Source organism: Rhineura floridana, chromosome 8, assembly GCF_030035675.1.
Source record: "Rhineura floridana isolate rRhiFlo1 chromosome 8, rRhiFlo1.hap2, whole genome shotgun sequence".
In the NCBI taxonomy this organism is placed as follows: Eukaryota; Metazoa; Chordata; class Lepidosauria; order Squamata; family Rhineuridae; genus Rhineura; species Rhineura floridana.
This window is the reverse complement of record NC_084487.1, coordinates 65,944,986-65,970,311: the sequence shown is the minus strand read 5'-3', so window position 1 is coordinate 65,970,311 and position 25,326 is coordinate 65,944,986. Positions and strand designations below refer to the sequence as shown.

The 25,326-nt window shown below is 39.4% G+C and overlaps 1 protein-coding gene across 2 annotated transcripts in view; it reads right to left on the bottom strand.

Annotated features, from left to right (window-relative positions):
* Positions 1-21,695: 21,695 nt before the first annotated feature.
* The window catches only part of PPP1R12A (protein phosphatase 1 regulatory subunit 12A), a 170,245-nt gene continuing 166,614 nt past the window's right edge, over positions 21,696-25,326 (bottom strand). For both annotated transcript variants that reach the window (XM_061639655.1, XM_061639656.1), the window contains one exon: positions 21,696-23,819. In XM_061639655.1, coding sequence (XP_061495639.1) covers positions 23,733-23,819 — 87 coding nt within the window. In that variant the 3' untranslated portion in view covers positions 21,696-23,732. The remainder of the gene's footprint in view (positions 23,820-25,326) is intronic.

Sequence of the window (25,326 nt, the reverse complement as noted above, 5' to 3'; positions counted from 1 at the left end):
CAATTGTAACTTTTATTAAGCTAACCACCAGCAGTGTGACAGATGACAAACCGCAAAAGCCTTGCCTTGCGGTACCTTAAAACAAACAGATTAAATTCAATAGAAGCTTGCTGGGAATACAGCTGTACAAAACATAGGAGTTACATGGTATCTGACTTCCAATCAGTACTAGACAAAGCGAAAGATAAGGGATGATGTCACAAGTTTTGATGTATCATGTATACAAACTAATAGCAATCATTTTAGTGCCACTTATGAAGCCAAAATGGTGCCACCCATACACAAGAGGAACATAGCAGCAGGCTTGGGTGAACTTCTGTATTTTTGCAGAAGCACAAAAAACTTTTAAAAAGAACTCTAGGTGGGGAGAAAAAAACAAACTAATGACAATTGAGCATGCTCAGTGGCTACAGAGTGCTTGCTGACTGCTGGGGAATGTAATTGTGTGTTCTAGAAAAGAGTAGGACTTGTACCCTTAATGGGAGCACTCCACACTGCAACATTTTGTGGCAAGCCCCACTTGCTAATAGGGAGCAATGAAGATGGATTGAGCAAAGGCAAGTTGGGGAAGGCAGGTAGAGTGTTTTTTTTTTCTGAACCAAAGTATGCCTGTTCTAAGAAGTGCCTGAGCAACTATTTTGCACCAGCTCTGGTTGACCTCTGGAATGGGGAAATGGCCAGGGCGGTGGACACGAAGTGTCTCACGAAGTAGACCCAGACCAGACCCCTGGTTTACCAAGGAGCTGGCGGTGATGAAATGAATGAGACGGAGATTAGAGCGACTTTGGCAGAATAATCGGAACGAGTCTGACCGAACACAGGCTAGAGCCTATTTGAAGGCCTACTCCGTGGCAGTACGGGCAGCAAAGAAAGCATTCTTTTCTGCCACTATTGTGTCTGCGGGGAGCCGTCCAGTGGAGCTGTTTCAAGTGGTCAGAGATCTTTTACATCTTGGCCCCCATACGGGTAACATAGACCATTTAACAGACCGCTGCCAAGTATTTGCATGGCACTTTGCAGATAAAATCACTCAGATTCATTCCGACTTGGTTGCTATAGTTGATACAGTCTCAGTGGATGTAACTTTGGCTCCTGCCTATCCAATAATAATGGATTCTTTTCAGTTTGTACAGCCCAAGGATGTGGACAGGATCCTTGGAGAGGTGAGAGCCACCACATGTCTTCTAGACCCCTGCTCTTCCTGTCTCATTAAAAGCGCCAGAGAGGGACTGGCTGAGTGGGTGAAGGGAGTGGTTAATGCCTCCTTACAACAAGGCAGAGTTCCAGTGTGCCTAAAGGAGGCAGTTGTAAGGCCTTTGTTGAAAAAGCCCTCCCTAGATCCCTCTGTAATGGATAATTATCGACCAGTGTCCAATATTCCATTTTTGGGCCTCCCAGCTCCAGGATTCCTGGATGAAATGGAGTATCTAGATCCATTTCAGTCTGGTTTCAGGCCTGGTTATGGGATGGAGACGGCTTTGGTCGCCTTGGTGGACAACCTACGCAGAGAACTGGACAGGGGGAGTGTGTCCCTGTTGGTTCTGCTGGACCTCTCAGCGGCTTTTGATACCATCGACCATGATATCCTCCTGGGCCGCCTTGCTGGGATGGGACTTGGGGGCACTGTTTTACAGTGGCTCCGTTCCTTCCTGGAGGGATGAACCCAGAATGTGGTGCTGGGGGATTCCTGCTCGACTCCTTGGCCGTTGGCTTGTGGGGTCCCTAAGGGCTCAGTTTTGTCCCCCATGCTATTTAACATTTACATGAAACTGCTGGGAGAGGTTGTCTGGGGGTTTGGTGCCATCAGTATGCTGATGACACCCAACTCTACTTCTCCTTTGCACCTAACTCCAAGGAAGCTGTCTTTGTTTTAAACCGGTGTCTGACGTCAGTGGTGGACTGGATGAGGGCGAACAAATTGAAGCTTAATCCAGACAAGACAGAGGTGCTCCTGGTCAGTCGAAAGGCAAATCAGGGAATAGGGATTCAGCCTGTGCTGGACGGGGTTACACTCCCCCTGAAGATGCAGGTTCACAGTTTGAGTGTGCTCCTGGACTCAGCTTTAAATTTGGAGGCCCAGGTTTCTGCGGTGGCCAGGAGTGCTTTTGCACAATTAAGATTAGTGCACCAACTGCGCCTGTTCCTTGAGCTGTCTGATCTGGCCACGGTGACACATGCCTTAGTTACATCTCGTTTTGATTACTGTAACACTCTCTACGTGGGGCTGCCTCTGAAGACTGTTCAGAAACTTCAGTTGGTGCAACGTGCTGCAGCCAGAATGTTAACTGGGGCTGGTTACAGGGACCATATGACTCCCCTGTTACAAAAGCTCCACTGGTTGCCACTCTGTTTCCGGACACAATTCAAAGTACTGGTGATGACCTATAAAGCCCTATACGGCTTAGGTCCAGGCTATCTGTCAGATCGTATCTCCCTATATTATTTATTTATTTATTTATTTATTTGATTTTTATACCGCCCGACTAGCGATAGCTCTCTGGGCGGTGTACAACAGAAAATACAAAATACATCTCATAAAAGTGCATAATAAATATTACAAAAACATATAAAGTGCAGAAAATCAGATTACATAATTTTTAAAAATTTTAATTAAATTAAAACGCCATAGAAAAGAGGCAGGTCTTAAGCTGGCGCCGAGCCTGCCCGGGCCCTGAGATCCTCAGGAGAGGCCCTTCTCCTAATACCCACATCCTCACAAGCACGACTAGTGGGGACCCGAGATAGGGCCTTTTCGGTGGCTGCCCCGAGGCTTTGGAATTCCCTTCCTAGGGAGGCAAGAACGGCCCCCTCCTTGCAGTCCTTCCATCAGCAAGCAAAGACTTTTTTATTCCAACAAGCCTTTGGAACTAAAGGCTGTTAAGGACAGGGCTTGAAGGGTGCTGCATTGCTAATGTTTAATTGTATTATTTTAAACTGAGTTTGAATTATTTTAACTGTATGTATGAATGGTTTTAATACTGTAAATAGTTTAATTCTATTTTAATCTAGACTTTTGTATGTTTTTAATTATATGTGTTCTTTTATCTGGAAGCCGCCGTGAGTTCCAGTTTTGGAAAAAGAGTGAGGTAAAAAATGATGATGATGATGATATTTTGTAATTTGGTGGTATAGTGGTTATAGTTTTGGATTAGGATTGGGAAATCTATGTTCAAACCCTTACTCAGCAGTGAAGATCATTGGATGACTTTGTGTCCAGCTGCACCTCTCAACCTAATGTACCTCACTGAGGTTGTGAAGATGAAAGGGGGGAAGAGAACCGTGGATCCCACTCCGAGCTCTTTGGAGGAAAGATGGGATATAAAAGGAGTAGGTAATTTCTGGATTTGCGTGAAACTTTTGGTTATCTTCCGGAACAGCATACCATCAAAATATCATAGGAATTAAAATGTATGGCCCAATCCTATATGTTTACTTAGAAGCAAGTTCCACTGAGCCCAGTGCACTTGACAGCAGACTTTTTTTCCTGTAAATGATGTCCAGAGGGATAGTGATTTATTTATTTCACTTGTATACTACCCGGTCAGCCATGTTGTCTGGGCAGTCACAATTTTAAGACAATTAAAATACAATTCCAGTCCAAAAACAACTAGTCTATTGCTCTGTAGCACCTTAAAGATCAACAAATTTATTATGGTGTAAGTCCATGAAAGCTTATATTATAATAAACTTGCTAGTCTTTAAGTTACTATAAGATTATTGGTTCTTTCTTTAAATTCTACCTAGACTTAGCTCCCTTATTCAGAAATAGTTCCTGTAGCCTTCAACAGCGCCTCAGTTAAACTTTTCCTGATAAATGGCTTATATAAGCGCCATCTCTACTATCTTTTCGGCGCCTTTTGCAGACTCTCCTCTTTCAACAAACCTTTTAGATTGAGACCTATCCCAGTCTGTGTCTCTGTTAGAATTGCGTAATATGTTTTTTAATAATGTTTTTAACCCTTTTTAAAAGTTGTTTTAGAATGTTTTTAACGCTGTTTTGTTTTAATGTATTTTAAGATCTGTTTTTATGATGTTTTAAAGTGTTTTTAGTGCTTTGTTTGCCGCTCTGGGCTCCTGCTGGGAGGAAGGGCGGGATACAAATTAAACAATAAATAAATAAATACTGTTGCCTGTGTGAAACAGCTGATATCAACAGTAGGAAATAATTTAAAGATACAGAGTAACATAGCTACATCACATGCCCTGCCTCTCAGTTGTGCCTGTGGGCAAGATGAACATCAGACAAACAGCCAGACATCTGTTCATCACAGATAATTAGGATTATAGGAGCAGGCACTTACATGAACTGATGGTGACAAGAATGCAAAACATATTGGTTTTTATACCTGAGGTACTGTAAAGGCCTGGATTCAGGTTTATAATTCATGCAACTAAATTTGAAGGAATCTTTTGTGAGAAGAATCCAAAAGCTTTGGACATGTAACCCATACACTTTTTGTACTACAGAACTAACTACAAGACACACAATGGATTTCTGTTTGGCTCTCCGTACATATGCAGGGACCCCAAAAAAGATTACCTACTCGATAATGCCCAGAACTTTCTAAAAACAGGGACCTGGGCAAAGCAATGTTTGTGAACAGGTTCAGAAGTAAGGGTATAATCAAGTCAAAATTGTGCTCTAAATGACAATACAGTTTGGTTGGGAATAAATATTCAGAGATTACTGCATCACCTATGGTGTGTTATAGTGACATTTTAAATGCTTGACCTCAGTCGATATTTCAAGATTTCCCTCAATATTTTTTCTTTTGCATAAGCAGCCTTTAACTTAGGTATCTGAAAGAGGTTCATGGATTCAGTTTAAAAGGGTGAAGTATAAACTCCAAAAACTGGGTCTGAATTAAAGTCAGATTTCACTTTAACAGTGCAATCCAGTGCATGTTTACTCAGAAATAAGTCCCATTGTCTTCAGTAGGGCTTACTCCCAGGTGACTTGGTATAGAATTGCAGACTAAACCAGTTTTGTTTTGTTTTAAAAGACCATAACACTGATATTTTTTTAAATTAAAAATCAAATCTTAATCTGCTCTGGCTAAAATCCTTTAGTGGTTGTTTCCTATTGTCACAGAATTTTATTCTATAAAGGCCTCAGAAGTTACTTATAATGTGTTTAAAATAGCAATCCTGTGCAAATTTACTTGGGATTTTATCAGTAAACAGGAACAGAATCAGTTTGCATGATTTTGTACTGTTTGTGAAGGAGTAACTCCATCTGTTATAGTAGGTAGATATTTCCCAATACTTGAAAAGTTATATTTTACATTCCAAAAATGCTCAGTGACCCCATGATCTGTTATTGATTAACTGAAATTATGCTGTGGTAAGGTTGGTTTAAGTGCTCAATGCAAAAATGCTGACATAAGATGTTTGCACCTTAATAGTGGTATCACTTATTGGGAGCTTTCAAGGATAAAGTCCTAAATAAATGTAGTATCATTTTGCATGTTTTTTCACCCACATCTTGGAACAACATAGGACTGGTTTTTTTCACCATAAGCCCTTCTTAGTTGTTTTTTTCTCTATAAACATTTAAGCAGAATGGTGTTTTTTTCCAACATTTGGACATTTCTGTTGCCTTAGCTTATGGCTGCTTCACACATGACAAGTTCCCTGTACAGAGACACTCTTTGTATGGGAGAAAAAAATAAGTCTGAAATCTGCTTACTTAGTCCTAATGGCATGTGTTTGGAAATCATTATTCACAGTGATATAGTTGTGGTAAAACAAGCATATATTCGAAGAAGATGGTGTACACAGGCTGCCTCCACCCCTGAGTGGAAGTTCCTGATGTAAGAAATGTTGTTTGTGAAGTCCTGGAATTTGGACAAAGCCTGTTTCCATACATTAAGGATTGCTGTATCAAGTGCCTGCCCACATGGACAGTTTGGTGGGGTTCAGATGTACTAATTCAGCACAACAGACTTGGGGATTTGTCAGATTAGTGAAGTTGGCACAGTTCAGATAGGGAACATTTCACAAAACTCTACAATATTCTACCTCATTAATTCAGATTCAGATTCCTATAATTGTGATTCATTGCTGACCTGGCAGCATGGAAAACCCCTAATTTGTAACTCCTCTTGGAAAGTATTCTGTTTTTCTGCAGTTTGGAAAGAGATGGTCGCTGAAAGGCTAATTAAACAAAGTGGGACTTACTACTGAATAAGCAAGCAGAGGATAGTGAGGTGATGGATCATCACAGTCAACAAGGTGGAATGCTTACCAGCTGGGCTGATCAATAACTTTGTATTTGATCATAAAACACAGAGGAGAGGGGGCAAACTGCTGGAGGCCCAATAAAGCCCCCACCCCATGTATCAGTTCAGGCATCTGATGCAGATAAAGAGCTATTGTAACCTGTCCTGAAATACTCGATGGAACATATCCAGCAGATCTTGACTGGAGTAACATGTGAAGAGGTTCAACTTCTGTTAAAATTGAAAAGAATTCAGATTATGAGGAGTGGGTGCGTTTTGAGATTCTGCAGCCACATACGAAAAAATGTTCTTCACAGAATTGCTGCAATCCTATGCCTACTTACCTGCAAAGTAAGTCCCATTGAACTAGACGTGGAGGATTGAACAGTGGGAGTTTAAAGTTGTTGTTTTTTTTAATTCAAGGTTCTAAGCATACAGATATCAGGTTTAAAGTATCATGTGATGCTTGGTGAAATATTACAAACAGAAGGTAGTGTGTATATTAGAATGGAATGTCAAATAATTGGGATATAGTTGTTTATAACCCTCTGTCCCTCCCCATTCCTGCAAAGCAAATTAAATTCTGCAAATAATATATGCTGCTAAATTCATAAAGGATGTTTAGTTGACTTAATGAGTACATTTTAACTAAATGAACAGTAACTTATATTTTAATAAATTTGTATGTTACAATAATTTTGATATAGGTGTCTTTTTACACTTGTTTGTGAATTAATGTCATTGACAGAGTGGATCTTAGTCCTAAGTAAAGATGCATAGGATTGGATGGTAGACTTATAGTTGGTTGATATACCAATTAACATACACTAAAGGCTGGAGCTCTGTAATTAACAAAAGTAACTGAATTCAGCTGAACAAAGTAAGAGTTGTTGTAAGAACTTGTATTATTAAAATTATTACCTTCCTTTCGTCTCCATCCTTTGTCCAAGAAGCTTGAGATGGTGCATGTGCCCCCACCTTCATTTCATTCTTACAACAATCCTGTGAAGTAAATTGGGCTGAGAAGGTGACTGGATTAAGATCTCGCAGTGAGCTTCATGTCTGAGTCAGTTTAAAAGGGCATTAAGCTGAAAGGTAAATGTGGATTTGTAAAATCCTGCTTTGGGGCAGAGGTTTGCTTGGACTTGAGTATCAGTTGTCCCAATAGAATATTTAAGGGCTGACCCGGTGACAGAAAATGATATTTGAGGAATGGTGTTTCCTCCTAAGCTCTGTCTACAACAGTTAGGAAGCTTGGATAGTGAACAGTTCATGAAACTAACTGTGGTGGTGCTGTGCGTGCTTTAAAAGCACAGAAAAGGAACGGCAAAGTGATAATAAAATACGACTTAATTTATGAGCCTGTACAGGAATCAAGTGTAGAATGCATTGCTATCTAAGACATTAGTAGCTATTCACAGTGTACTTGCAAATATGTTACGATTTCTAAACTGAATATATTTAAAATCTAAAGCAAAAACATAGAGCCTAATCCTGTGCTTATTTACTGAGCCAAAAGCAACTCATACTCTGACTGCCATGGCACCATACTTCGTGTATAACAATATACGTGTCTTGTTTTGTTATGGTAGGTGAAGAAATTTTACCACCTAGACTTGATGTGGCCTGATTATTGATGGGAATACTAGGCACTAAGTGGCCAGTTGCTTGTTTTAGGAACTAAACTTGGTGTGTCTCCCTCCCCCCCTTAAGTTTGTGTCTACAAGGAGAGCAGCAGTTGTGATTTTTTATTTTTGTGGAACTGGTATGATGTTTATTTATTTATTTATTTATTTAATTTATATACCGCCCTAAGCCCGAAGGCTCTCTGGGCGGTGTACAAAAAGATAAAAACAAGCAATGTATAAATACAATAACTACAATAAATCAAAAAACAAAACAAACAAATAATAAAGAAACCAAACAACATCCAGGATACAAAATAATAATGAAAATGCTATTAAAACACACTTTAAAATGCCTGGGAGTATAAAAAGGTTTTCACCTGGCGCCGAAAAGATAGTAGCGTCGGCGCCAGGCGCACCTCATCAGTGAGGCTGTTCCACAGTTCGGGGGCCACCACAGAAAAGGCCCTGGTTCTAGTCACCACCCTCCGAGCTTCTCGATGGGATGCCACCCGGAGGAGGGCCTTAGATGTTGAGCGCAGTGTCCGGGTAGGTTCATATTGGGAGAGGCGTTCCACCAGGTATTGCGGTCCCATGCCATGTAGGGCTTTATAGGTCAAAACCAGCACTTTGAATCTAGCCCAGAAACAAATAGGAAGCCAGTGCAGACAGGCCAGAACAGGTGTTATATGAGCGGACCTTCTGGTCCGCGTCAGCAGTCTGGCCGCTGCATTCTGGACTAGCTGTAGTTTCCGAACAGTCTTCAAGGGCAGCCCAACGTAGAGCGCATTGCAGTAGTCCAGTCTAGAAGTTACCAGAGCATGAACAACTGAGGCGAGGTCGTCACTGTCCAGATAGGGACGTAGCTGGGCTACCAAGCGAAGATGGTAAAAAGCATTCCGTGCCACCGAGGCCACCTGGGCCTCAAGTGACAAGGAAGGATCAAAAAGATCTCCCAAGCTATGCACCTGTTCCTTCAAGGGGAGTGTAACCCCATCAAGAACAGGATGAACATCCTCCATGTTGCTATGATTACATTGTCTGTGTGCTTTCTTTTGCATCACATAATGCCATCTCATTCTGTATGTTTGTAAATTAAACAGATTATTGTAATGATCATTCATTCATCATGGGCGATCACTCGTGGCCGAGTAAGATTATCTTCCATGGTAAGGTCTTTAACAGTGGGTTCATAAGTGAATGTGGAGGCCAATTCTGGATCCACACAGCCTCCCACAGTGAGGACATAGGTTTCCAGATGGAAGATGGTCACGATGAGGATTTGCTTGACGTGCCTTCCGCTTAGCTCGTTTGTCCCTTTCTCCCTGTACTCGTGCTTCTTCAAAGTCCATAATGCACTTAGTCCTATGACTTTCAAAGTGAACTGGACCTTTAAAGGCTGCCCTAAACATAGTCTGCCCATTCTCTCCTATCGTCTCCTTCTCTCCATTGTGTAAATACCATGTACATCTTAAGAGTGGCTAGAATTATATAATGGAAGAATCTACTAAAGTGTCTGCTGCAAGAGATACTGGAATATGGTGGGCACAGTTCAAAGAGCAGAAATTCCTTAGTCAGAACAGAAATTTCTCAAACAGAAGGAACAGGGAAATTGTTTTTGTGGGGTTTTTAATCTGATATTTGGGGGCAGAAAAGTGGCTTATAAATGATAATATATGACCTTAATATAAACCCAACAAAAAAATTTGTTGGGACCTTTGGACCCACATAGGTGGGGGCTGCCCGCTGGGTTGTCCCATGGCCTTCCTGTATCCGCAGAGACCTCTTCCTTGGCACGCGGAGGCACCCTGCCTCCATCTCCAACGCAGTAGCGTCCTGTTTGTTTGTTTCCGAGGTGGCTTCTGCCACCAAACATACCTGAAGTGGGGCTTCCTGTAGCCTAAGCCTGGGGGGGGGGGGGAGTTCTTGGCTAGTAGGTTCTGAGTTTTGGGGACAGGAGAGGGGTAGCAGAAAACCTATATTTGAGTTGTATTGTGTGTTGTGATTTTTATTGTACAGTATTGTTCTATTTATTGTATTGAGTTTTGCTTGGTATGCTTTTATACTGTATATGTTTGAGATTTTTTTTGTAAGTCGCTTTGAGTTCATTTTGGAAAAAAGTGACTAATAAATATAATAAATAAATAAATTCCAAATCCATGGAAATCTAGGAAACGTGCTAATTTTTCTGCAGTCTGGTAACTAAGGAATTGACTAGGTGCAACTCTGTTGAGTGTAGGTAACACTGCAAGGCAGATGAACATTGCAAGAGCCTTGCTGCATCAGACCAAAAAGCCCATCTAGGTCGTGTTTGCTGGAAACCATATTGTCTCCTTAACTTTATATTATATATTTAATAAAAAAACTCTTATAAGAAAGAATTCATTTTACATGTAATATCGGAAAGGGGATGCAATTGTAATCTGGCAAAAAAGTTACTTTGTTTTGAATTACAGAAGACAGGCACTTTGATTGCTTTTATCAGGATGTGCTTCAGCACTTAATGCCCTTCCTTATTGCTTAATGTCCAGTTTTAGTCCAACAATGTTCCAGCTGTAGAATTAAATATTCTTTTAAAATGTAGTGCCTTCAAGAGGAATTTGTTTGCATCTGTACCAAGAATGTAAGAAATTATTTATCTGTGTTCCAACTTGTTTAATTGGCTCAATCTGAAACACAGCATTCCAGCTGTTGCCACCTTACAGCTTCAAAAGGGAACATACCCAAGATCTTAATATCCAATCCAACAGTTATTGGCTCATTGTCAGTTTCAATCTGAATCATGTTTTTACTAGTTTCTAGAAGTGCATTCTTTCTTCTCTTACCCACCCCCATCACTCCCTATTAACTGCTTATACTTGGCTGTTTTCTAGTAATGTTTGAGTAGGTTGCAAGCAAGAGAACCAGAGTTAATTTGATTGCAGCTATCAGTTCTAATTGTAATGCTCATCAGAATAATACCTAAGCAAGAACTGGCTAAAGTTTTGGTTAAACTTCTAAAAACAGGATTATAGCAATTTTGTGTTCTGTGGAGAAAGCTTCAGAAATACCCGATTATAGTCAGCCCACTGATCTCACAGCAAGCTTCTCCAGACTTGGGACTCTAATGATGTGGTGCATGCTCTTTTCTTTTGTCTCCAGTTGATTTTTTTTAAAGGTCCTAATGGCAATTCTAATCAGACAGGGAGCTAGATTCTGTAGTCTGCATCCCATACAATGACTTAAAACAATTGTGGGAAATGCAATACTTGTGTAACTATAGACAACAGATTATTGGTTCCCCATGCAGAACTTTCAAAGTGATCACATGGCTGCAGTGATTGATTTTCAACCATAGGCACTCCCACATAGTACATGTCCATCTCTATCCCCCTCCTGAAAACTGTCACTTGGTGTTGCCAGATGATAGCCAATTTATGCCACAATCCGAGATAGTCTTTGAAAAATACTCTTGGATTATTGAGAGTCTAACTGTTGTTTTGCCAAGAATCCCCTCCCATTAAGTTGGGGAATGTTTCTTCAAAGTACAGTGCCTTGCAAAAGTATTCAGACCCCTGACCAATGCTCTCATATTACTGAATTACAAATGGTACATTGTAATTTCATTCTGTATATTTTATTTTGAAACACTGAAACTCAAAATCAATTATTGTAAGGTGACATTGGTTTTATGTTGGGAAATGTTTGTAAGATACATAAAAAAATGAAACATGTTGCTTGCATAAGTATTCAACCCCACACATTAATATTTGGTAGAGCCACCTTTTGCTGTAATAACAGCTTTAAGTCTTTGGGGGTAGCTATGTACCAGCTTTGCACACAGTGTCAGAGGGATTTTGGCCCATTCACTCCAGGGCGTTCAGGTTGGTTGGATGTCACTTGTGGACCGCAATTTTCTGAGAGTGCCACAGATTCTCAATGGGATTGAGATCAGGACGTTCAGGAGATCAGTGGGCCACTGTAGGACATTCACCTTTTTGTTCTTGAGCCACTCCAATGTTGCTTTGGCCTTGTGCTTGGGATCATTGTCCTGCTGAAAATTGAATTTCTTCCCAAGCTTCAGTTTTTTAGTGGACTGAAGCAGGTTCTCTGGCAGTATTCCCTTGTATTTTGCTCCATCCATTCTTCCTTTGATTTTAACAAGATGCCCAGTCCTTGCTGATAAGCATCCCCACAGCATGATGCTGCCACCACCATACTTCACTGTAGGGATGGTGTGTCTTGAGGCATGGGCGATGTTAGGTTTGCACCACACACAGCGCTTTGAGTTTTGCCCAAAAAGTTCTATCTTGGTCTCATCTTTCTCCACCTTGCAGCTGGGGCACTCTCATGCTTTCTGGCAAACTCCAGATCTCCATTCAGATGGTACTTTTTGAGTAACAGCTTCTTTCTTGCCACCCCCCCCATACAGGGCAGTGTTATGCAGAGCTCTTGATATGGTTGACTGGTGCACCATTACTCCACCCCCAGCTGCTGAACTCTGTAGCTCCTTCAAAGTGATTGTTGGCCTTTCTGTGGCTTCTCTCACAAGTCTCCTCGTATGAGTGCTGAGTTTTGAGGAATGGCCTTTTCTTGGCAATGCTTGGATGGTGTGATGCAGCTTCCACTTCCTGATTATTGATCCAACTGTGTTCACTGGGATATCCAAACATTTGGACATTGTTTTGTGCCCTTTTCCTAATCTATGCATTTGTATTACATTATCTCTCACTTCTGTAGAATGCTCTTTGGTCATCATTTTCCTTCAGATCCACAGCCTGACCAATGATCCTTCAACAGTGGGGTTTTTATCCTGACAATATGACAGCAACTTTGATAGTTCATAGGTGGAGGCCAATGGTAAGATAACTGTGCCCTTAATAAGGCAATTTCTTTCATCTATGTACACTGGGAGCTTCCACATCACAGAGGTTGAATACTTACGCAAGCAACATGTTTCAGTTTTTTATGCTTCTTACAAACATTTCCCAACATAAAACCAATGTCACCTTACAATAATTGATTTTGAGTTTGTGTTTCAAAATAAAATATCATACAGAACAAAATTACATTTGTAATGTACCATTTGTAATTCAGTAATATGAGAACATTGGTCAGGGGGCTGATTACTTTTGCAAGTCACTGTATATTACTGAAGTCTCACTGCAGTCATAGAGCACAAGTTTTGCATGTAAATGCCCCATGTTCAATTCCTGGCATTTTCAGATAGAGCTAGGAAAGACCCATCTGAATCATTAGACTAATGGTCCAGCTTCATAGAACACAGCTTCCTATTTTGTAGGAAGCAAACCTTCAGGTTGGCAATTTAAAGAACAGCATCAAGACGACTTCAGTGCTTCTACAAATGCCTTGATATGGAATGTGACCAGATAGTCCCTTCACTTGTATATATGTATGTTATTTTGAAGTATAAGAAAATTGGATGAAGTAGTGGCTTCATTAGGGAAATTGGAATCTGAGCAATAAAGGATATAGAAAGAAGAAAAGGACAGTAAGTAAAGATACTCACAGCCATTACAGTGGCTGGTATACTGCTCCTTTACATTAAAACCGTGGAAGAAAAATGATAATCATTCTGCTAGAAGTGTCATGGTTACACCTAATGGCTGGCACAAGCATCTAAAATTCTCCAAATTATCATGAGATTTGCTGTATATTGTATTCATATACTCTGGAAAACTGGATTTTATGAACTGCTACCCATAGGGGTACATCTCCTTTCCTTCAGGGGTTCCTTTGAGAAGGCTAGCTCTATCAGACACAGTGAACAACACATGAACATATCAGCAATCTGTTTTAAACACAAACACAGTAAATAAATTGGAGCTGCAGCCCAACTGTGTCTTAAAACAAGATATTAAGAAATCATGAAAATCAGAATGGCACATATAAAGAGATTGTTTAAAATCAGCTTGTAGTTAGATGAATATCTTAGAGACCAGTGTTCTGATATTATAAATACAAACAGCTTCAGTAGTGAACAGAGTGACTGCTGCTAATGTAGCATCTTACTGTACTCCTGGTGTAGTGCAGGCTCCAAAACAGCTCAGTGTAGATGCAGAATTGTGCTGAAATAAACCCTGGTAGTTGAAATGCCTTTACAATTACGTACAATTTAATTTAGCTTAATGTAATTTCTGTTCCACTTTAGCATTTAAGTTAGGTAACACTGCATTCTTGACCTTGCTTTTATATGTATTTGCTGAAACAATGTTAGTTGTTGAGATAGACATGGGATTGGTTAACAAGAATAAGTGAAGCCACCACAGCAGTATAAAAGGCATAAATATTTATGAAGGAGCCATATCAAGGATAAATTATGGAGGTGGGGGCAATCCAGTTAAGTAACATAGAAATGACAATGTTTGCCAGATTCTGTTCCAGCTTAGGACAAGAGTTCACAGAAGTGGACAAATGACAATGCAGAGGCACCAGTAGAATTAACAGGTGGCAAGTAAACATTAACTTGGATAAGGAGGAATGGAGAGGAGGCAAAAGCCTGTCACATGTGATGTAATGCACATGTGATGTACTGGAACCATTCACAACAAAAGTTGCATATATGCTTTTCATAGGGAAATAAACTTCAAGAAGAATGTTGAGAAGCTGAATAGAGAGATCACTTAATTCTTCATTTGCCCTCCCTCATTACCAAATGCTCACAAGCTACTTCCTACCTACATTACCCCTCAGTTCCAAAACACATGTTGTGACAGAGGAAAGTGCTTTGGGGGCAATTTGAAGCGGAAAAGGGGAGAAAGGCAGGGGGAAGTCAAGCATATACTTCCACCTGCTGTTTTTCAGCTCCAAGCCGCCTTCTCATACTGCTTTTCCGTAGGGAAACACAGCTTCTAGGCTTTTGTTTTGTGGATGTTCACATAACATGGGATTAGGCCCTATGATAAGTGAACATGAGAATATGGAGCAATAATAGTATTCTGTAATAGCAAAAAGTGTTCTGAGATATCAAGGTAATTGATTTATTGTGGCAGATGTCTATGTAGCTAAGAGCCTTCTTCAGTATGACAGTCTGAAAAGCAGCTAGTTATTACATATCTAGGATCCAAGTAATTTTTGAGTATGACAACATAATTTCAGAGGAGGAACATAAAGTGGAGGGATCATGACATTATGTTGATTCCATGTTTTGTTCTTTAGATAGTATCTTTATTTTTTTAAAACACATTTTATTTCTTCTTTGCCATACAAATATCAGAACAGTATAAAACAATACGTAACACACAACCAAAGGAAAAAAGGAGCATTATTCACATGGTTGCATATAAAGAATTCAATTTTGTGTTAATTGCCCTTGTTTAATAATTGTTCTTTTCCACTTTGAGTTTTCCTGTATAGTCTGAGATAGTATCTTGTTATTTTTTATTGTAACTACTTTGAAAGCTTAATAGCCTTTTAGTGATCAATTTCAACACACTATTTTGATCTTAAGAGCTACATGAATGAAAAGCTATTCCTGACATATACTATTTTGATATTGGATATGCAAATATTAAAAGTTTTGATTAGAAAAGGTCCTTGCTCTGGGGATACAAAACTACTGGCCTGGAAAAGCTCATGGGTGCCACCTGCTGTCTAAATTTTAAATAACTTCTTCATCTTATTGGAACTAAAGCTAGCTCCAGCAAGAACACAACTCTGTAACATGAATGTTACAGCCCTACCACAATTTGAAGCCAAGTAAGCACTTCCACTTAAAAAAACCCAACTACCACCAGTAGCCAAGATTTCATTCACTTTTTAAAAATAGACAGAAGCAGGATGTATAGCAGAGCACAAACACAGGTTTCTCAGACTCTTCCATAGCATTAATATTAACCCAGAGAGATTTAATGGTAAACAGCTCATTTTCAGAACCACACAACATTCCTACAGCAACCACAGCAGCTGTTGACTTAGAAGGAAAGCATCATCCATCTTTTTCTTTTGTAACTCACAAGCTGGAGCAGAAAAGTTACTCCATACCATGCAAGTAGCAGAATGTCACATATACTATACATTTTGGAATGTTATCCTAATGCACAGAGACAGATAAACCTCTCCTAAGATTTTGGAACCAAGTTTTGCACTTGTTCCTAGCAGCAAATTTGGATACAACTGGATACCATTTTAAAAGATAGGAAGCTGCCTTGCAGCTAGTCAAGCCACTGGCCCATTTAGCTCAGTATAGTGTGTGTACTGACAGCAGCTCTCCAGGGTTTCAGACAGGGAACTCCCATTCCCATCTAGAGATACCTGGGATCTTCTGCATGTACAGCAAATGCTGTACCACTGAGCTACAATCTTTCCCCAAAGATGGCAGACCAAACCTTTCATAATTGCACTAATTTTAACCACTGATCTAAAAATGCACTTTTTTGGTTAGAATTACAAAGCAATGGCAAGGAAGAGGTTGCTGGTAGTCCATATTTTGGAATTATGGGGTTGGGAGAAGTGGGGAAAACCCAAATTTGGAGGGTATTTTAAAAAATGTGTCTGACCTTGGATCATTACTATATAAGGGCCAATTTTTTAAAATAAATAAATATACAAAGCATGTAGATAAGGTTAAGGTAAAAGGCAGGGATTCTTCAAATTCTTCCACAGCATATACATAGGAGACAACAGCAGCCTCCTGGCCCTCCTACACACACCACAATATGGTGAAACAGCAGCCAGTGCACTCTATCCAATGTTAGACCTGCTCATGGTAGACCCTTTTAAATTTATGGACATGACTGACTTGGGTCTATTCATTTCAATGGGTGTACTCTGAATAGGACTAACACTGGATACAACCCAATGTAGTTGGAGCTTAAGGGGGAAAGATACAGGCTGGGAGGAATCTCTTTTGTGAGGTAAAGAGAATGCACACACACACAAAAACCATTTAATTCAGGTAGGCAAAACCAGAAACTCCTGATTCAGTTCAAGCCTTGAGCCAAGAACTCAGTCCATAACATTTATCACATGCTGCTCTTTACCAACTAAGGTCATTAATTAAAATTCAGTTTCAGTGTAAGTTTCACAAGTGTGTGTGGTAGGGGATGGAATCCAAATCCTATGCCACCTTGCTGCTCAGTCCATGACAGCACTAGCCCAATAGAAAGTCCATTATTTGTAATTTCCAGCTGTGGAATAAGACAGAAGCATTTCTTCACTACTCACTTCCCAGGATATATCAGTAGTTGCAGCAGGAGGAGTTTAAATTGCCACCTAGCTAATGGTTAGGAGATTCCCTTATAGGATAGAATTCCCCAAACCCAAAGCACTTAGTTACCATTAGGCACACTATGATTACAACTACCTGTGGTCTCAACTGGTCACTGCAGCAAGCTTTTCACTATTCATTGTGTTGTTATGTATAATTGAAGAGGCAATTTTTAAAAAGTAGTTTATTATTATTAATGATATTTATTAGTCACTTTTTCCCCAAAGTGGAACTCAAAGCAACTTATAAAAAAATTGTGCTCAAAGTGGCTTACAACAAAAGCAAACAATTACAAAAACAATTTCATAATAAAATACAACAGCAGTAATAAAACAATAACAAATGTCACAGCAAACACACAAACCTTTTCAATACTATAAGTATAACATTACATTCTTTAGCAGGCCACATTACACCTATTGGCAATATGGCAAAAATAAAAGGAAATTAAGACAGTTTCGGCTTTGCTCCTAGAAACACCCCACCCATGATATTACTCGCAGTCTCACTTCTGCAGCCACTTCTGTTGTTTCCCTTTATGTAAATTGCTAGGGCGATGGTGGTTCTACTGAAAGGCAGTACAGACACATAACCATCAATAAAGATATACACCCAACAGAGCCCCAATAGTTTTGGACACATGATACTCACATTAACAATGCTCTGATCTGTAAAGCAGGGTTTTTTTGTAATTTCTCCAGGAGTTGCAGACCCACCACATTCCCCAAAGGCACCTCTTGTAGTTCCTCTAACCCTCTTCCCATCAATAAGTAGACACATTCTATAGTGCAGCAGGTTAAATGAGGCACTGAAGGTGGGTTAGCAGCAGCAGAACACCCTAAAGGAAGCTTGAGCAATGATTCAGCAGGTTATTTTGGTCCAAGAACAAAGAGCTTTTGTCCCTTTTCCACAACTCCACTGAACACCCTTGCAAAAGCAATAAAAGCCTCGTTTTAATCTTGCTGTTTCACAGCTGCCAGGGTTATAGTCTCCATTTGACTTGTAGGTGGCATCTTTGGGCTATTTCTTCTTGCAACAGAGGCCTTCACTTGTTCTGTGGCAACGTCTTAGCAAACATTTTGGAAGCAAAGACAATGACTGGGGCAGTTTCTTAACTGGTGCATTTCATAAACGCATCTTTCAGGTCTTGGGTTTCTTGTGGTAGAGAATCAAATGTTTTAGTTCCAACATACATCAACTTCTCCACTCTCTCAGCTGTGATATCAAGAGGACTAGGGAGTTTATTAGAGTTTATTACCCAGTTGTGGGACAGATTTTGAACTCTTAGGCTGTAGCCTCTAGGTTACAAAATGTAATATCAAGACACCCACAGCTGATTGGATATATGCTATTTTTATTAGATGGCATAGTAGCAACTAACTTTTCCCCATCCATTGAAAAAACTTGGCATTCCTTTATATTGTGTGTCTTACCATTATCCGTTCCTAAATGTTGCTTTTGGTGTTAACCTAGTGCTATCTTGTCCTAAACTATTTTTCATAAACTCATGAAGACCGATAGCATACACATACTGTATGCACCCATATTTTCACAGAAACAGTTAAAGGATACCAAAGCCACAAAACGACAAGCAACATTTAAGAGAAAAGTAAGTCATTTAAAGAGTTTTTTCTTAGCTAAAACAGCATTTTGAAAGCAGCAAATTTTTAGTTTTACTTAGGAATGAGAAAAACATCCCCGTCTCCGTAGCTCTAGTGTGGTGCTTTTAGCAGCAATAAACATTTGTTTATTGGATACCACTCAAAGGTTGCTAGACTAGTTTTAAATCATTTGGGTACTCATGATTATTAACCGACTTTCCCTCCACAGAAAAGTTTATGACCTTATGTTCTGAGCATTACATTTATCAGTAGGCATACTGCCCAGCACAACATTCCCACATAACACAGCAGTGTTTAAGATTCTTTTTATACACTTCTGCTCCACTGGAATACTGTAATCACTTTTGGTTGATATAAGAAAACTAACCTCTCTTTCCTGTGTGGAGAAATGTGATTTAAAGTTTTTAAGTTTAGTTGCTTGGAAATTGGATGTCATGAAATCATAGGAAAATGAGTAGTTATTCAGCTTAGGAAAGCAGGAAGGTGCATAATAGACAATAAAAATGTGCAATCCAACTGTTAAGATGTTATTTGTAAAATGCAGCTAAGATTCACATTGAGATTTTCAATCTTCCTAAGGGTCACAGTAAGATTGTGAAAGCAGGTTATGTGGTCTACACTTAAAATGTCAGATTTTGCTCCACCAGCCACATTCTGCAACTGAAGTAAACTGTGGAAATTTATATGGCTGAGAAAGTCATGTTGGGGTTCAGCAAGCTGAAGTGGGGTGGGGACAAAAGTGTGAAGATGCAGCAGGAAATGGACTAAAGGACCACAAGCAAGATCAAAATCTGACTGGATTCCATGGAACTCACTCCCAAGTAAATGTGCTTAAGGTTGCACACTGAAAGTCTGTTGATTACTGGAATGACCACATTCCCTGCCTGTTCCCACAGATGCATGTTTAAGAAAAATGTTTGATAAACTTTTTGAATATTTAAGAGGCTAGAATGTTACTTTTGAAATGCAAAAGGGTAAATAAACATGATGTAGAGAATCAGCTGGATTAATTTCTTGTTGCCCTCACATCAGAAATGTATGGCATTGCCCTAATTGGTTATCAGGAACGCATGAAAACTCTATAGTTTAAAACATGCTCCTGGAGAGTAGGCACTGAGGAATTTTGTTCCAAAGCTGGAAGACAGCCAAACTTCTTGTAAAGCGCCCTTTTCTTTACTAGAATAAGGTAAGTGCCCTACTGTAATCCACCCTCAGCACAACTAATGCAATCCATAAGTAAAAGCAGCTTGTGGCTATCACACGGTTTCTTCTCCACTCCTCCTCTCCCCCACCAAAGAGATTTGAGAATGTCAGAGACATCATTTTTACCTTTAGATGTGGGAGAACACAGTAACTATATTTAGGTAAGGAACATTTTACAACTCTTTACACTGTTTTCACAAAAGCTTTTGAAAACTATGGCTTGGGTGGACCTTCTTTCTGTAGAGGCAAGGGCCACATTGCTTCTGGCTGCATGAATGGTAGGTAGAACTAGAAACAAAAGCCTTCTGGTTTAACTAATCTATAATCAAGGCCACCCTGTTTCAATATTCACCATGACCCCCCCCCGATTATTGTTGCCAATCTTATGCAAGTCTCCTCAGAAGTAAGTCCCATTGGGTTTTATGTACACCAGGGTTCTCAAACATTCGACCCCCAAGGCCCAGTTGTGACAGTGGAAGATTACAGAGGCCCGCCAGTCTCAAAAATGGTTTTACACCTCAGCTTTCATCAGCTAACCACATGCATTTGCTCGGGAGATATTGTCACAGCCTTCCCACTTTAAGCAGAATCTGATGATCGGGGTTCTAAGCAGAGGAGGCTTTTTCTTTCATACTTTTCTGTTCCCACCTCCACATGTCTCTTAAAATAATTTTACCCATCTCCTGCAATTTCCTCTCCCATTCGCCCAAAAAACCACACCACCCTAACCAGTTTCATTCATCCCTCCTTCCTGGTGCTTTTACATTCACTTCTTCCTCATATAATTGCTTTCCTCTCCTACCCCTTTCTATTTATTGATAATGATAATAAATATTAACCTTTTAATTCTCATTTCCTTCAATATGTCCTCTGGCCCTTTACCCTCAAAGGAAAAAAAATCTTTTCCCCAGGTCATACAACCAGGAATTTTTTTTTTATCAAATAACATACTGCCCCTTCAAATTGTTTTGAAACACAGAAAATAGGGACACAAATATTTAAAATCCAGGAAAAATGAGTAAGGAAGCTTAGATAGGACTGGAGAATGGGGCAGCTTTAAGAAAGGTTAAAGGTGCATAAAATGAGGCTGGGGCCAAAAACAGTTCCTAGGATACAGATGCCCCTCCTGTGCTATAGCTTAACACAGATTACAATTCCTCCTTCAACCCACCATTCTGCTTCAGTCCCATTTGGATATTATTATTTTAATATATAGCTGATCCACGTAGTTCAACATCCCAGCTATTTTTATATTCATTATTATTGAACTCCAAGAAGGCAACTGCATCCCACCCTCGGATAAACTGACTACATGATTTCACAAATTAGATTCCTAAGATAAAACTAGGGAAACATATCTGACAGTCCTGCCTCCAAACAGCACAAGTTTATTTCTAGTGGAGAACTAAATGAAATCTATATTTTACAACAAAAAGTATGCTGAGGTGGAGAAGTGGGTAGTGTACCTAAAGGAATTTATATCAAACTTCTAGTATGTTCAGCAACAAAATATTCTAGTCAATTAAGCAACATTCTAAGATCATACATTCTTACCATGGCATAACACATAAAAAAACTGGTTTCCATGTAGTTTCTCCATGCAGACAGGTTTATGTAAAATATATAAACATTTTTCAATTTTGTTACAGATTGCATAAATATGGCATTTTTACTGTTGCATTTACAGATGTGCAAACAAACATTTTGATTACAGTCTCTGAAAAGTACTTTGCATCCAAGTGAAGCAATGAAACATGCCCACAAAGAATTTAAATACCAAACTCACACATTAAAAATGTCTTCTCAGTAAACTTCACACATTTAAAATAGTTTTATTCATTTTATTTGTATATGTCAAAATACATTTTTTGCAAAATAGTGGGTTTTGCAAGTAGTTTCATGCAGATGCAAAGTCTGCTCAATACTACCAATAAAATCAATGAAACACAGTAGCTGTTCAGTTTTTAAAGAATAAATAACCTATATATAAAACACTAAAATATTAATACACATTTAATCATTCACAGGCATCCAGAACCTGACCAAATATAATCCACAGTATGCCTAATCATTCAACAACACTACTCAGTGTGTTGTAGCCACTCAGATGGATAATTTCTCTCCTTGGTTTGTATTAGCTTAAGACCATGAAATATGTCCATCTTCAAACTTATGACTCAGACAGACCTACTGTAACAAGATATCCAAAACTATCTTTGTACCTTTAAAATCAAGAATCCTGAGCTTGGTAGTAAGAGCAAAACCTTACATCTTCAAAAAAACTCCCTTTCCCCCACCCAACCCCAAAGAGGAGACTCACATCCTCCTTACTCCACATAGTTCTTCTTCCCCCTCCCTAGAAGGAAGCAAGTCCCATCCCCAAGAAGTAGGCAGTAGAACACAATGACCTTTTAAAATGAAGGGGTACAAATTCACATTTAATATAGTATACAATGTAATCAATAATACAATAGCTACTACAAGCTTTACAATGTACAATTTATTTTAATAGCTAAACTGTTCAGTGGTTTTTAGGCAATAGTCTGTAGGCCAGAAGATGGTCTTAGTAGGTTTTAGTGAAAATATAAAAGCTGTTTGTTTTCTAACAAAAGCTATCTTCACTGGAGTACTTTTTAAAAGGCCACTGAAATGTATAAAATGGTCTGACGTGACGGTGGTATCAACTTAGATGCCTCTTCACATGGCAATAGCAGTGCATGTGAATGAGTAATAGGTTAGGGCTTTCAAATGACAAAGATTACTTTGGCTAGCACAAGTTTCATACGGCACTCAAATACAGATATGTGAAATGTAGTGAAGTAGTTATACAAGTTTTAGGGGTGAACACTACTCAAATGAAAAATGGAAAGGGACAGAAGTATTCTTTTTTAGTTTAAACTTTTTTGTAAAGAACAATTCCATACAAAGTATAATTTCTAAATTTAAACCAAATGGACTTTGTTAAACGCTATTTTGGAGCAGCCCATTTTCTTTTAACACACATTTGCAATAGGGGAATATATTCAAGCTTGTCAAGCGGTGGTCTGAAAAATCCAAACAATATACATTAATATATACAGCATCACTTAGTACCTGCTAAAATGAATGTGAAGGTTACAGAATCTAACATCTTGCACTACAAACCTTTTTCTTTTCTTTTAAAAAATGACCAATAAAGGCAGAAGACAGGAGTTTTAAAATAATCAATCCATCTACTTTTAACTGATTTTTAAAGCATCTTTTATAGGAAATCAATGCATATTGCACAACAGTGAAAGCAAAGGTTCCACAAAACCTCTGTTTTGGGGTGGCTGGCTGGACAATACAGGCTTAGTTAGCTACACATTGCATTTTGAAGGGGTGTGTAAATATAAAGCTGTGAAAATACTGTACAAGAAAAAATCTGATACATGAATAATTAGAAGAAAACACGCACAAATCCAAACCTAGATGTAAAAGAAAAAAATTGCTGGATAGAAAAAAACAGGAACGGTGACACAACATAATAAAGTAACGGTGATAGCAGAAAGCTTTTTTTGATGCATGTGTTTATGTACAACTAAGGCTTACTGGTTAAATATCTGAGGCTTATCTGGCCTTGAACACTTTCCTTATATACGGTAGCTGTAAACAAGATTTCTCAGTCATTATGTCTTCTCAGCAGCTGCTTTAACACATGAAACAATGATCTTGGTTTAAAAAATGCACACCCAAGTAAGAGGGCATTTGGCAGAATATCTGAAAATGACAGTCTCCAAGAAATCTTCCCAGGCTTCCAGTGATTTCCATGCTATGGTCCACTGGAGTTACTAATTATGTGCAATCCCATGATTTGCAGCTGGAGTAAACAATTTTATTTGGAAAGCTTGCTGATAACTCTGATCAAGGCCCCATTTTCATCTTTTAGCCTCTGGTTATCTGCCTTCAAGTCTGGTAGCATCTATGAGAGGGGAAAAAAGTATTAAGTATGTAATGCTTGACAAATAACAGTGCTAAATACAAAGCCTCTTCAAAGATAAACAGCCTTCTTTTCCTGGAAATGGCACTTTATATAATACCATTTATAAGCCACTTAATATTTAAAAAGTCACTAAGCAAGCTGATGACATGAATATATAACTATCCATTTAAACTCAAGGCCCATCTGCAGTATCAACCTGATCTTTCGTATCAAACACATATCAATATTCATAACTGAGGACTGAAATATAAAACAATCCTAAACTGATTTAGCCAGTTCCACTCAAAATACGCAGTAAGCGACTCACATGGAGTAATGAGAGGAAGGGGTGCAGGAAGTTCACCATATGCTCAGAGGCATGTTACCAAATTTTTCCAAGCTACACAGGAAGTGGATTGGACTGTGAAAGACTAACCTGAATTGTGTTTGCATTATTACAAAGTTGTAGGGCAGTTCAATATCTCAGAGAGGAGGTCAGGTCTCCTGCTCCCTTGGTGCATTCACTATAGCTGCCTAATTTCCCTGCTTTTTAAATTTTGATAGAAATATCTGTGGGCTATAGGTATGTTCTTGAACTACAAGGTTTTTTGCCTATTAGTGAATAACAATTATGATTCTGTACAACTGGGTATTTCCTGCTACTTTAATACAAAACGATCAAATTTGAAAACAGCTTCACACTCTCCCCTAAAAGATCAGATCTACAGCTTAAGCACACTCCTAGACCCAAGTAATATTCATAGTGAACAAGGACCTGGCACTGCCATGCATGCCCTGGGAACATTGTGATAAGATTACTGTATTGTACATAGTATGAAGGTGCCTTTGAAAACCCGTTTTGAATCTTCAGATGGTTCAGAACATGGTTGTTTTGCTTAACTGACATAAATCAAAGAAACCTATTACACCTAATATGTGAGAGCAGTACTGGGTTCCCTTAGTTTTCATGCTCTACTTCTCCTTTTCATCTTCTTCAGGTGAGGCTGTCGATTTGCTGAACCGTTGCCTGGCCTCGACAATGGACTGGATGAGAGTTAACAAACTGAAGCTCAATCCAGACAAGACTGAGATGCTGTTGGTGGACGGGTTCTCTGATCGGATGGTGGATATATACCCTGTCCTGGACGGGGTTACACTCCCCCTAAAGGACCGGGTTCGTAGTCTGCGAGTCTTTTTAGACTCTTCCCTCTCACTTGAGGCTCAAGTAGCCTCGGTGGTTAGGAATGCGTTTTACCAACTTCGGTTGGTAGCCCAGCTACGTCCCTATTTGAGTAAAGAGGACCTTACATCAGTGGTACATGCTCTGGTAACCTCACGTTTGGATTACTGTAATGCGCTTTACGTAGGGCTACCTTTGAAGACAGTTCGGAAGCTACAACTAGTGCAAAATGCGGCGGCCAGATTGCTGACAAGGACCAAGCGGTCCGAGCATATAACACCTGTTCTGGCCAGCTTGCACTGGTTGCCAATATGTTTCCGGGCTAGA